General features: G+C 36.0%; 3 protein-coding genes and 1 pseudogene across 4 annotated transcripts; 1 reads left to right on the plus strand and 3 right to left on the minus strand.

The window, feature by feature from the left end:
- The first annotated feature begins 348 nt into the window (after positions 1-348).
- On the plus strand, positions 349-2990 carry LOC106653327 (protein sprint-like). Of its 2 annotated transcripts, none has more exons than XM_023457980.1 (9): positions 349-522; positions 1092-1265; positions 1332-1422; positions 1508-1587; positions 1668-1913; positions 2004-2135; positions 2207-2416; positions 2493-2688; positions 2771-2990. In XM_023457980.1, the coding sequence occupies exons 4-7, from the start codon at positions 1516-1518 to the stop codon at positions 2369-2371; spliced, it is 615 nt and encodes a 204-aa protein (XP_023313748.1). In that variant the 5' UTR covers positions 349-522; positions 1092-1265; positions 1332-1422; positions 1508-1515; the 3' UTR covers positions 2372-2416; positions 2493-2688; positions 2771-2990. The 2 variants fall into 2 exon arrangements, with proteins under 2 accessions (XP_023313748.1, XP_023313749.1); XM_023457981.1 differs by having other exon boundaries at positions 1124-1265.
- Positions 2991-7585: 4595 nt separating this feature from the next.
- On the minus strand, positions 7586-8711 carry LOC106653487. The gene is made up of 2 exons (XM_014372939.2): positions 7876-8711; positions 7586-7776 (listed from the first exon to the last, which is right to left on the minus strand). The coding sequence occupies exons 1-2, from the start codon at positions 8347-8349 to the stop codon at positions 7654-7656; spliced, it is 597 nt and encodes a 198-aa protein (XP_014228425.1). The 5' UTR covers positions 8350-8711; the 3' UTR covers positions 7586-7653.
- Positions 8712-10337: 1626 nt separating this feature from the next.
- On the minus strand, positions 10338-11280 carry LOC106653482. The gene is made up of 2 exons (XM_014372936.2): positions 10713-11280; positions 10338-10621 (listed from the first exon to the last, which is right to left on the minus strand). Exons 1-2 carry the CDS (start codon positions 11157-11159, stop codon positions 10493-10495), a joined length of 576 nt encoding a protein of 191 aa, XP_014228422.1. The 5' UTR covers positions 11160-11280; the 3' UTR covers positions 10338-10492.
- Positions 11281-11845: 565 nt separating this feature from the next.
- Positions 11846-13640, minus strand: LOC106653326 (annotated as a pseudogene).
- Positions 13641-14365: the final 725 nt, after the last annotated feature.

Genomic DNA, 14365 nt, shown 5'->3' on the forward strand with positions numbered 1-14365 from the left:
TGCTACAACAACAAATCGCATAACCTGCAGTAGCCATAATAAATAATGAGTTATGAGAGTAGTAAGTAATATAGCATAGCATGGAGAAAGCACTCTACTATACTAGTACAGAAAATTTGCTATTTTCTAGTGGAGAAGGTGCAATTATTATTTGTTGGGATATGGTCCAAAATAGAAAACAAAAGGGTGAATGGATTGAATCCAAAATATCTCTTTTAAATTTCAAGTTACTGATAAAATGGCTAAATTAATTCATTTAATGAAAATAAACTTTATTTTAAATAAAAATTAATTCTAGGCATGTAGTAGACCATTCTTTTGAAATATAAAATCTATGGTAGACCAACGTAGATTATGGCTGAGACAACACCACTACCGTTATTGTGGCCAAGATTTATGTGCTAAATGCGATCATCTCCATCCATGGGTTTGGCATTTGAAGTGACTTGAAGAGGATGCATTTTGGTTGACGTTGTAGAAGATTTACTTCCAGCATTATATATTATTGTTCCACTCTAATAGGTTACTATTACTTATATAATATGGTTTTTTTGATTTAAGAGGACACACTTGTGTTAAACCCTATAAATGAAAAAACATGAAAATCATAAGCTATTACAATAATTTATTGTTTTTGATGCAAAGTTGTTTGTATTTGTGTTTTTACAAGACTTTTTACTTTAAAAAAGATGACTCTAATACCTGAAATCATTTAAGTCATAGCAGAGATTTCAGTATACTGATTTATGACTTTTCAGTTCCGTGCCGCATGATTCTGAAAATTCTGCTCCACTTAACTGGTAGAGAATTTTATTACAAAATTTGCATTCAGAATCATGCGGCACGGAACTGAAAAGTCATAAATCAGTAAACTGAAATCTCTGCTATGACTTAAATGATTTTAGGTATTATAGTCATTTTTTTAAAAGTAAAAAGTTTTGTAAAAACACAAACACAAACAACTTTACATCAAAAACAATAAATTATTATAATAACTTTTGGTTGTTGTTTTTTTATTCATAGAATTTCACACAGGTGTGTCCCCTTAAACGCTTTGGAAAACTCTAAACAAGTATTCGATGCCTTATCAGATACTCCTGGAGAAATCATTGTTGCAGATTAGTTTTTGGGGGCTGCATTAGAAATTAGTGGAACATTTACTAGGGCATTGGTAGATACAAATAGGAGAAGACATTTGGCACATTTATAGGCTCATCAAGGTGACCTTGTTGGGAACCCTGATTACCAAAGCAGCATTTGAATAAGTAAGATAGTCCACTACTCAAATTGTATATAGTGAGTCATTTTATGATGTAATGATTATTTTTTAGAAGACATATTAAGCGTACCAAATCTATTCTTGAAACTCTATTATTTGGGGAGGAAAAAACACAAAATTATGTAAAAATATTAGACAAACAGGTATTTACTGATGAAAATTAATGTTTAATAATTACCTTCTTTGAAATATCAGATGTATGTTATTGAAATTAAATTTTTTTTTCAGTAATTCTAATGGACAGGAGAGAATCAGTTGTACAGATTGCTGGTATGCGGCCATTCGTGTCCGGCATGAAAAGTTATCTCGTAAGTTTGTCTAATTACCATTGTGACTTGACAATTTTTTACATTAAAATCGAATGATTGTTTTTTTCTTTGTCACTCAGGTCAAGCATGGAGAGCGCGAGTTCGAGAAAGAAGTAGAGAAGGAACGCTTAAAACTTGAGGCAAACGAATTTCTAAATCTTGATGCCATTCTCGAGGATGTGATGATCCGACTCGTTATGAGACCACTACGCGAGCATGTTTATGATCTTTTCGTCAAACATTATGCCGAAAATGGCTCATTAAAAACACTTGCCGAAAATCTGCGTCAGGCGCAAAACCAAAGTCTTCATGATCTCGGCGCTAGTGTATGTATTTTAACTCAACATTAAATTATCATAGTAAAGTAAAAATTTTTTGCAATCCGATTCAAACGAATTAGTGTATTCAATTTACAGCCTAAAATTTTGCCACCATCAGCTGAAAGTTTGGATAACATTTTAAAATATTTTGAGAAACTTCAATACGTAGATTCGCCGCTTGAGAAACTTGACTATTCATTAGACGCTATTTATGCCATTCACAATGCGGTAAGTTTGATTCAATGCAATATCTGTAAAGTTTAAAAGCAATAAAATAAACAATAAAAAATTTTCCTCAGGTTAAACATGCAAATGCAGGAAGGTCAGATACTCTTGCAGCGGACGATCTATTACCGATTGTTGTTTGGGTCTTAATTCAAGGTAAAATTTTTGATGCGGGAATAGAAGCTGAATTCATGTGGGATTTGATACACCAACATTCTCTAGTGCCGTACAATTTCTAAAAACTTTTAAACCTAGTCAAGGAACAACATCTTCGTTCAGTGCAAGTACAACATTCCTTTTTTCAAATAAAATAATGAATGAATACGCAAAAATCACTAAGTATATTTTTCATATTCACAGCCTGGATGTGGAGTTCCCGATTGTTCTTGCGTACTTAAGGTACTTGTACCGGATGAATTGCAAGGTTCGCTCATAACCAGATCATTGCCTGCTAGACCAAATATGAATACTCGTGATGTTTGTCGCATCTTAGCCCATCAAATGCGATGCACTAATCCTCAAGATTATGGTCTCTTCAAGTTGTCATGCGGAGAAAGTATGTGTTTTTATATTTAATTTTTTATTTTGAAGTTTAAATGAAGCAAATCATTATTGATCGAGGTATTCTCTACTCTTAGATACTCTGCTTTGGGATCATCGTCGTCCTCAAGATTTAACCGACTGTATGCTAGTTTATAAACGGATCGATGCTAAAATTGCCTGGCCAAGAGCTACAGATGTTAACAAATGCAAAATCACAGATTCCTGATCGAATATTCTACAGCTAAGAGCTGCAAGAATAATGTCAATAGGTCTTTGTTCATTCAATTGAAGAAAAATAATGCATGCAATAATGGTGACAGGAGAAAAAAATTACCACGTTGATATTATTTGTAATACTTTATGTTATAACAGAATAAGTAAAGTTTATTTTATTGTTGTTTATTTTTTCTTTGGTATTTTTTATTTCTCAATATTATGCAAAACTATAAAGATTTTTGTAGAATTGTCCCACGCCGAAAATTGATTTGGAAAATACAAAATAATCAACAGGTATACTGATTGACTCTGCACTGAATATTTAATTGAGTATAAACTTCACACTGATTTTCAATAAACTGCAATGTGTATTATAAAACAAACAATGTGTATTATAAAATATTAACAATGTGTGTAACATGTAAAGTAAATGAGTAAATGAAAATTTGTTAAAAAAAACCCATCATATTATCTAATAATCATACTATTTTTTAAATTGGACTGCCAAGTATGATTGCTCATGCGCTGTGTTGCGGGCGGCAAGTTTTCACCAAAAATTCCACTAAGAAAATCTTCGTTACCGATCGAACCGGATGTTACGAGATTTTTTGCCATTGCGCATTCAAAAACGCGCGAGCCCCTTCAAATCTTTTATTATAATTTTTCATGTTACATACCTAACATTAAACCAGTGTACATCTTTTTTAATTATTCGAACAAGGATCGAAGTATAATATATAGATAGATATAGGAATAATTAAAAATATAATATCTTTTTTTCATTTTATTAAAAGCAGCAGCTGCGGTATATAATTTCATTGTGCATCGATATGCAAAATATTTAAGTCTTATTTTTCGATATACCCAAACTTTTCAAAGAGGTCCCGCCTTGGCTCATGGGATAGCTTCCAGCTGCGGCCGCCACAGGGTCTATGCGCGCGCGTGTTGCAACTTGCAACGCGTTTTTTGAGTCCCAAAGCGAGGCGCGCGCATCTGGTCGTAACCGCCTTCTGCTAGCGAGCACATGTTTTTTAAAGGCCTCGTTGCGACAACGTGCTACGGGCATTACGACTTCGTACAGCGAGCCGACAGCACAGAAGCAACACTCGTGTAGCTCCTGTAAAATCATTTAAAAGTTCTAAATTCAGTGAAATTGTTTCAAGTTCAAAGGCCGAAATATGGTAAGAAGGTTGAAAATGTCGATCGGACACTTCGCGTTCTTCGTGGCGGCTCAACGCAAACTCATCAAGTGGGAAATCGAAGAGCACCGGGTGAAATTTTTCCATCACGTAGACTGGGCCATCGAACGGTGCGTAGACCCGGCCGGCTTCAACCTCCGCTCCATCTTCAGCCGCGAGGAGATAAATTACGCGATGGACAAGGCCGCTCTCAGCCGGCGCAACGACTTCTACTACGAAATGGGACGCAGGTTCGTGAAATTCGCCAACTTGTGCAACTACAGGGACCAGCCCGACTGCCACTGGGAGTTCGACGACAGCCAAGCCAACGAGGAGCCACATCTCGTGGCGACGGGTACCACGGCCCTGCATCACGCATCGAGAAATCCCGAATGCGACAAACGTCTGGTAAGGAGCCTGTTTCGCATCTACAGTCGTCGGGACGTGCACTACGTCGACCTGTTTGGCAACACGCATTTTCACGTTGCGTGTCAGTTCGGCCTGAACGACGTCGTGAAGGTGTACCTGGAGTTCGGACGCGATCCCGACGAGGTGGTGAAACTCACGGGCGAGCTGCCGCTCAGCCTGGCCTGGTGGTACGACAGATCCAAGGCGGTCCGCACGCTGCAGGCGAACGGCGCAGATTTGAATTTGGCCGCGCAGCGCACCAAGGAACGAGCGAAGACCCAGCGGGAGGCTGGCCCGTCGCACCCGCACCAGGAGCTGACGCCGGAAGAAGAGTACAAGCTGGACTTTTAAAGATGTAAATAATTGTTTAAAATTAATGTTAAGAACGACGATGTAAATGTTGAATAGATAAATAAATAAAAAATTGTAATTCGTTAATTTTCTCGTATTTAAATTTATTTTCTCCATGCATGTATGCCCCACGTGCTGCTGCTCTTTAATTCTAAAATTAAGAGAAAGCCGACATCATCAGAGAAAAGAATAACTTTCTCTTTCTCCGCCCGATTAATTCGACACTCCCGAATCCTCGTGGCTCTCCATATATCATATATCTATAATCAATAATCAATAATCTATAATCGATATCTATATCTAAAATCTATATATCTATTTTCCAGTCGCGCGCACATAATATCGCGTATATGGGCTATATCGCGTCATCTAAATTGGGGTGTGATTTTTGAAAGCATGGCGTGGCAGTATTTTGACAGCACGCTGTGCATTTTTCGATATGCAAACATTATGAAAGCATAATGATGACACGATATGCTGTATAGAAAAAAATGTATACTTTCATGTTATAAATTAATTAAAAATATATAATGATCGCTTACCTTAATTAGGAGAATATATTAGAACAAGCAAAGATAGTTTTTTAAAAGTTGATGATTTTCAATTACGAATGCAGATATAAATGTAACTAATTGAATGTTAATAAATATTATAAATTGAGTATAGCAAACTCTTTATTTTTACTACAATTTATTACGTAAATAAATACATATTACATTTGAATTATAATTATAAACATGTATTTTAATAATTATAAGTCCGTTCGATTCAAGACAATCGTCAATCGTTCTCACCTCCCTCCTCCATACATGCATATGCGAACCGCGCAAAATTGCGCCTAAATTGTTCATTTTATCATTCGTTGTTGAACGTTCGCGAACGAAACTTCGAGTTTTCTCTCGCTCTTTGTTTCTCTGTGCTGGCTGAAAATATCTATTTGCTTTTCTTTCAATCCAAGAACAGAATTTTCATCGAAGTTGGATCTGGTTGGACCTACGATTGCTGTCTAAAAGGTAAGTTTGCATTATTATAAAATAAGTATTTAATAATATATTTTAAATGTACACAACTTATGTACATTAACCTCTCCAAGTTTTTATCAGCTCCTGTAATCAAAATAGAAAGTCTTAAATCATATCTTATATGATAGCCTTATGCGCCCAAGTCTAAAAGGCTTAATTAGAAAAAATTAAAATAAATAAACTGCATCGATGCATACAGATACTATCAAGATCATATCCATTGGAAAGTCTTTTCTTAGTTATTGTATGTCAATTCTCAACTATGCAAGAATTGATAGTTGTTCTTTTTTTCTTTTTGGGCCCTTAAGTGCTTCTCAAAAGTTTTATACATACAATGAATTGTCTAATAATTAACTCGTTCTTTAACACTTGTTATCGTTAAAAATATTCCAATCCTGACCATGCGTAAAAGTATTGTTTTAGGGCCCATTGGATCAAACTAACTGTATGGGGGATCATCATCATGTACTAGGAGATCACAAAAAAATTTTCAGGGCATTCGGTGACCCGGACTTGGAGAGCTCTCCTTGTGAGTGCAGCATAAACAGAGTGTTGCTTTTGACTAGGACTTGTTTCATGATTAATGGGCAGATAATATCAACAAATGTAGCTTTGACGATTTTTTCGAAATTTTAATATTTCAAGGAATTATCTTCATAGCTGTTGTAAATAACACTTGAAAAATCTATAAAAGTCACACTGTATCAAATAATTAGGAGTACATCTTTGACGATCATTTCGATATTTCAATATATTAGTTATAATTGATTTGTGAAAAATTACAATAAATATTTTATCGGTAACGTTGCTATTAAAACTCTATCGTTGTAAATAAGAGTATACTTTGCCGGAATTCAAACTTATTTATAAGTAGTTTAATATGTCAAACCGATCATGCAAATAAACATATTATTGATTAACATTATCAAATATTTCATTCAAATAGTTAACCATAACTGTGACTGAGTTTGTGATTGCATAAACTATTTCAATTAAAGTTAGATAATGGTTATCTATTACAATTGGAAGAATAGTAGATGAAAAAGTGTATCATAGTTATAATCAGAAAAAATTATACTTTGCCGGGATTCAAACTTATTTATGAGTCATTGAACAGTTAATATGAGCCGTGCCCGATAATAGAATAATATGTAAAAAAACGATACATGTACTACGCATACGAATCGATTTTGTGACTTAAAATTGTCTAAAACAGATACGCCAATTTCTCATGCATACCATTATCGCAAAAGTAGTTTATGAGTTAATAATCGATGAGGAGTTCTGATTTTTTTGAAAAGAGTAAATTCTGAGAGTGAACTATTGTAGTACGGCCGAAAACCTTTCCGAATCGCCGGACAGAATTTGGTTAAAATTTTTGCAACGATTTCTCACGCTGATGGAAAAAATATCGCAAAATAGTGCACGAGTTAATAACTTTTACTAGAATAGCGATTATGTGTGTGACCAATGTGAAAAATTATCATTATTATTATTACTTTTGCAGGTGGAATTTACTCATGAGTGAATGCATTATAATTAAAATCCAGCGAGAATATCAGCATGTGATATTATACAGGTATTATCCAGCGTGATTCGTCTCATTTTGTTTTTTTTTACCTCTTAGTTGTTTATCTAGATTGACGTCTCTCGCGTGATTTTGTATTTTCATATATATGTGATCAGGGCGTAATTAAAGGATGTACGCGACAACACAAATATTGTTCAAAAGATAAAGAAAAAATGTATTTCTATTGCCACGGCCATACAGTCGTCGTCGTAAAATCTCGTGAAAGGTCGTAGTCACGTTCGGCCAGGATCTCGTACACAATAAATTATACCAACAACCATAAGAAAAAGTATGGCGGCGCATGCCAGGCCTAGAATCATCACAGTGCCGAGTTTCTCGGCGTCTGGCTCCGACTTCTGCCCAATATGCGTGAAAACGAAAAAGTAATTCTTGATCAGTATTGTTCCAACCCTTTTTTATTCTCTTAAAGTAAATTGACATTATAAGATTATTACCCTTTGTTGTGGACTCTCACTACTTTGCGGTTGTGGTGGTGGTGTGTCCATTATTATTTTTACTTGATCTTGCTGGGGGTCAAACCGAACTTGCGGATGTCTCGGTTGGCGGTCAATCGGCTGCGGCGCTTCCTCTCGTCTTTCTGGCTCATCTCCTGGTTGGGATCGTCCGGCAGTTGGTAGTAGATTCTCGGGATTGGAGCCTCTACGCAGCGTGAGAGTCGATACGTTGTCGGCCTCGTCGATTGAACTTCTTCGTCGCGATGGACCGGCTCCTTGGTGCTGGCCGTCTCCCTCTGAAGTCGGTGCCGGATCCAACGTCTGAGGCTCGTCGTTTTGAGAATTAGCTTCACTCTCCGGTAACGACAGTGGCTGAATGTCGTTCAAAAGGGCTTCATCGTCGGAGTGATCTCCCTCAAGTCTACTATTTAAGTGAATTCGATCGATACTCTTCCTCCGGTCTCCAAACGTCATTTTTCCGATGGACGAAAAATGAAAAAGAAACAAAAGCGAGGATACTACGAAAATCGGCTTGTTCAACGTCGTCCGTGGTATTGTCACTTACACGTGACTTTTAGATTCGACGTATGCTCGAGTCAGCAGCACGTAAATATAGCCCGCTGTCGCTGAGATATGTACATCTAACACGTACAACGACGGCGATAACGACAAATTTCAAAAACGAATTGATGATGTATTTTAACTAAATAAAAAGTATCATACAGAAGATTTGGGTGCGATGAAAAGCACAAAAGGCGCACAGAGCTTACTGTAGCAACGACCTTTGCATTCAAATTAATTACAGTGAAAGTCAACGCGTATAATCATGAATTCGAAATTTTACACGATGATGTCTACATTTTGTTTTGATGAATGTCGTCCCGATTGACAAAGCCTCTGAGCTCTATATACCGAGGCTTCGACCGAGGCTATTGATTTTCGTAAAAATAATGAAAAAAAAAGATGAGGAAACGATTTCTTTGATCAATCACTTCGGATCTACTATTGTAAATTAATAGAAATTAAAATATAGGTTGACGCTATTTTGCAAACGTATAATCACAACTTGTACACTACTTCATACTTAATATGCCAATGAATTAGATTCATAAATAGATCTCCAATTTAGTTACATTAGATACCTTTTGACTCATATTGGAAGATCTCCTCAAGAGATTTCACTTAAACAATTCATAAAAAATCGATATTGTATCTGTGAATCTGAAAAAACCTGTAAAAAAATTAAATCAGGCAAATGTTGGTATAATCACAACTTGTACACTACTTCATACTTAATATGCCAATGAATTAGATTTATTAAGAAATAGACCACGACCATCAGCAATGTTAGCCCGTCTGCGCGTCGGATTTCATATACTTACCAGCTCGTGTCTAACCGTCAACACTTCGGTATCTATGATGCAGTGGCAGACATTATTAACCCAGGGGTCCCATCAAGATTCAATTTACAGCTGTAATTTATTCGCTCGGATCCGACGTTTTTCCATATATGCTCTTCAGTTGACTCGTAAAGTCTTCAATCATAAACTCGCAGTAGTAAGCTCTACTAAACCCTTTATTTAATTGCAAGTTTTATTATCGAAAATGATTCTTTTGTTCATTGCTTATAATCTTGAGTTCGATTAAAGCTATTGCAAGACCATAATCCAACATCATAACTCGAGCTACTGTCAGTGCCAAAAAAAATTTCAATGAATTCGATTAGTTAGTGTCACTCGGAGTTTGAAAAATAGAAAAAATAGAAATTAAACAATTCAATATACACTCCACCCGATGAGCGAGAAACGAATGAATCAAGGTATAGTTTGCGAATTTAAACGATCAGTGCAATTTACAAGAACTGACTTTTATCTAATTCTAAATTTTCACTTTCACAGTATCTTCAATATTTTGTCGGAAAAATTTTTAGAAAGAAGCCTGGTTATCAAGTATGGGTTCAAACAATTACGGCATAAACTATATACAAATTGGGAAGTCCGAGGCCAACTGGACGAGGTGTACACCTCACAAATCTCAATTTTTCTTGACATTGACGATGGACCCACCAGCGCGGGTATTTACCTTGAATAGCCCCAGCTCATTTTGTATGTGATAGTCACGAAGTTGCTCGTCGTGTGCTCGTATAGATAAAAGTTGAGTTGCTGCCCAGTCAGGCATATCCTGCGTATAAGACTTTTGCTTGAATAGCGATTATGTTGTGTGACCAGTGTAAAAAGTTATAATTGTTATTATTACAGTTGCAGGTGGAATTTACTCAAGAGTTGATGCATTTATAGGTACATGTTTATATTCTATAGGTATTATCCAGTGCGCCTCGTCTCATTTTGTTTTTTCTTACCCTTTACTTGTTTATCAAGGTTGATGTCTCTCGCGTAATATTGTATTTTCATATATATATGTGATCAAGGTGTAATTAAATGATGTACGCGACAACGCAAATATTATGGTGCATACAAACATTACAGTTATTTATTCAATCGAGTTCAAAACACATAAAAAACATGTATTTCTATCGAGTCTATGTCGTGGCCATCGTCCCTCTCTCTCTCTCTCCTTCGCTATGTGTAAAATCTGGCCGAAGGTCTTGGCGCATTGCCTATAAGGATCCGTTTGCGGGTGGCGTCTCATCCGTCCAATGCCGATGGCTATAATATAAAAGAAAACCGCCGATGATTATGGCTACTATAAGCTGCACCCACCACAAATCGTCCGGATGCTGCGGCATCTGCGTGAAAACGAAAAAGTAATTCTTTATCAGTTCATCGTTCCAATCCTTTTTACTGTTTAAAAATCAATTGAAATTATATCATTATTACCCATGATGGAGTGAACCGTGTATAAGTTTGCCGTGGGCTCTCACTGCTATCCGGCTGTGACGGTTGCGTGTCCAGTGTTCTGTTTGCTTGATCTTCTTGCTGGGCGTCCCGTGACTCTGGCGCTGGTTGGAATCGTCTGGGTGGCATATTGACCGCCCGTTCGAATCGCCTTTCTGGCTCATCCGCTGGTTGGAATCGTCCGGCCGATGGAGATGGAATCGCGGCCTGTATCTGTATAGGATTGGAGTTTCTTCGTAGCGTCATCATCGATATTACATGATTGATCCGCCCCAATGGAATGGCTTCTTGGTCTCTCTCCGCAGCCGGCGGATCCAACGGCCGAGGCTGATCGTCGTTCGAAGGAGCTTCATTATTGAACTGGGCTCCCTCTTGCCCATTAATCGAGTTAATTCGATCGAAGCTCTTCCTTCTTTCGCGAGGTGCCATTTTTATCAGTCCAACAAAAGACAAAAGTCAAAAAATAAAAACGAGGATACACCGTGTGAGTTTACCACGACAATCAGTTCGTTCAACGTCGTCCGCGATACTGGCAGTTAGTCGAGACTTTTAGATTCGGCGTACGTACGTTTAAGTTAGCGATACGTAAATATAGGCCGCTGCGATGTTTACATCTTGTGCGTACGCAACGCAGGAGACGATGGAAAGGGTCGATCGTTAAATTTTAAATATGAACTAATGATGTATTTCTACTGGAAAAAGAGGATTATACAGAAGATTTGGGTGCGATTAAAAACGAATAAGATACGCAGAGTTATATGCAAGCACCACATCGATTTTTACATTCGAAATAATTTTAATAAATATTCACGTAATTATGAATTTGAAGTTGTACACGATGTTGTCTAAATTTTGTTTTGATGAATGTCGTGCCGATCGACAAAGCCTCGTAGCTCTATATACCGAGGCTTCGACCGTAGCTATTGATTTTCATGAAAATAATAAAAAAAAAAAAAAAAAAACACGAGGAACTGATTTCTGCGATCAATTCTTTGATCAATCATGTCGAATCTATTGTTGCAAATTTATAGCAATTAAAATATAGGATGACGCTACTTTTGGACTTGTACTACATTAATATGCCAATGAATTAGATTTGTTAATAAATCTCCAATTTAGTTTATATTAGATACCTTTTGACTAAGGGGCCTTCCATAAATTACGTAATGGTATTTTTTGATTTTTTCGATACACCCCCCTGCCATGTAATGGATAGTCCCATACTGCAAGACAAAGATGAAGAGATTCAATAAATTTTGAAATATTTTAGTTCATTCTAATGTTCTAGTTTACTCTAATGAATATTTAGATACTCACACAAACATATACTGGATTTGCATCTGCTGTTCTATGTATATCTGACATTTTGTCAAATACATCAAAGCAGATAGTCATCTACTGACAAAAACCATAGCTCCAGCTTCTAATCTTCGTTCTCCAAATTCAGTATCTGCAGTAACAGCTGCTGTTAAACATAAAAGAAAAATCATGTCCTGTGGTTGTTATAGCTTGTGGAGTAAAGTTGAAGTACGTATCGAAGTAATTGTGATTTAGCAACTGAAGGATCACTATTAGCACTATATTGATGTCAACAAAAGAGTCGGAAGATTGTACGTTCATGTACTGCTAAAGAGTTTGAAGGAAATAATTATCAGAAAGATAAAAATTAAATTTACCCTCTTGGCCTTGTGCCATTTAGTAACATTTTTTCACATCCACCAAAAAGTAGGCAAAGAATGTCCTTCTTAATATACTCCTGACCATGATTGGGTAGAACGAATGATTTAGCCAAATGCTCAAAAATATTTTTAAGACGATTTATTTTGTGGCTTCTTTTGTCCATTGTGTAACACTTTTTGCAATTAAAACAGTTCTGGAAACATTAAAAATTGTATTTATTAATGTTACCTTTATAAGTATAACAAAAAAAATGAAAATTAACAACAATGGTGAAATATTTATACGAATCTTTGAGAATTGAAAATTAAATTGTACCTAAATGGGCCAGAAGTATATCCACCTTTATTCCCAGGTACACAACGATACTTTTCAATTACTTGGACTGTATCATCAGGTTTACATGGATGAACGAGATCATTATCCATGTAATTTCAATAGTCCTTGGTAATTGACCAGCAGGAGCCTTTTCAGGCATTTCTTGTATTGTTAAAGTTTGATGATCTTGATAAGTTGATAAACCATATTCAATTTCTAATGGATTCCCATCATCCTCCTAAATGAATATTAATTGTAAAATTCCAAATTTGAAGTAGATTGTGCAATTGTTACTAATGTTATTTACCTGAGTAGTTTAAACAGAAGTAGCAGGAAAAGCATCAAACGATGTCAAATCACTATAAGCTCTTTCACTAACTGTTTGAGTTGCTTTTGACAGTTGTACGCTTTTGAGAACTTTTGGTCTTACTGCACGCAAAACCACATAGTAAATTATTTTGTTGCGAAGCTGCATAATAAAATATTATGTTAATTTACTTTTAATATGAGTACTTAGTTATTGAAATTCTAAATAACTTTTATAACTTACATCTGACAACAATTCCTTCAACGCACACCATGTTACCCAGAGATCTTGATGTAACAGTTCTAGGTGTCTTATGTTTGCTACCGAAACTTTCTTCAAAACCGATAAAAAATTCAGTGTTACCTTGGCCATACTGAGTATCAAAGTTTTCAACCATTTGTTTTAATGCTCTTTTGAAGGGTACTATTTTATCACAAGAGTCATTTAATAAACTGGAAAAATGAAAAATTATAAATTACATTTATGAGGTATAATTAATAGGTTGATTAAAATAAAGTAACTGATTACTTACCCAGCGATTCGAGCTAGATTTTTTTTTCTTAAATCATTCATATAACAATTAAACGATGCCTCTCCTCTTCAATCATGTTTTTGATTAATGCGATATTCGAATACAGCAAAACAAATATCCAAATTAGACTTGAAATTACTCTGAAGTGCTGCACTGTAGTCGTAGCACAAGTGGAAACCTATAAGTTTTTCACAATATAATTATTATAAATTATTATCCACAAGTTAACATAATTAGTTCCTAATTTATTCAAGTTAATGTATGTTAAAACAATGCATATTAACGGAACAAAATAAATTAGATTTTTTGGCCTTTTCAAGTAGTCAAAGGTCACATAATTTTTTTTCTCCTTTAAATAAACTTCATTTTTTGTTATCATTACATTTTTCATCAAACGACATATCCAATTCTGCCGACTTAATAACGATAACATAAAAGAAACTACATGATTCACTTACATTATCTTTCTTTTGACACAAAATCCTCATCATCTAACCCAAGTTTGTTCATCTCATCTGCGCTGCACCAAAACACAACACTAAGACGACGGTCACTGGACGCCAACCTTAAACTCGATCGCACTCCGCGATCCAATTCCATGTTTCGTTTCTCGGACACTTTTGAGACCGCTGATTATGAGTAGAGAAATTCGGTTCCAGTATCACTGTTCCAGTGAAGCGCGCGTTTTTTTTTAATTTTTTTGAATTTTTTGCCCACTCCGCGAAATACGCGAGAGGAGGAGGCGAGCGCACGAGAGCGACCCCCGAATGTGACCCGCCGTCGGGCCTATAAAAGCCAGGT

Source organism: Trichogramma pretiosum, unplaced genomic scaffold (genome assembly GCF_000599845.2).
Source record: "Trichogramma pretiosum strain Unisexual culture from Peru unplaced genomic scaffold, Tpre_2.0 scaffold35, whole genome shotgun sequence".
NCBI lineage: Eukaryota > Metazoa > Arthropoda > Insecta > Hymenoptera > Trichogrammatidae > Trichogramma > Trichogramma pretiosum.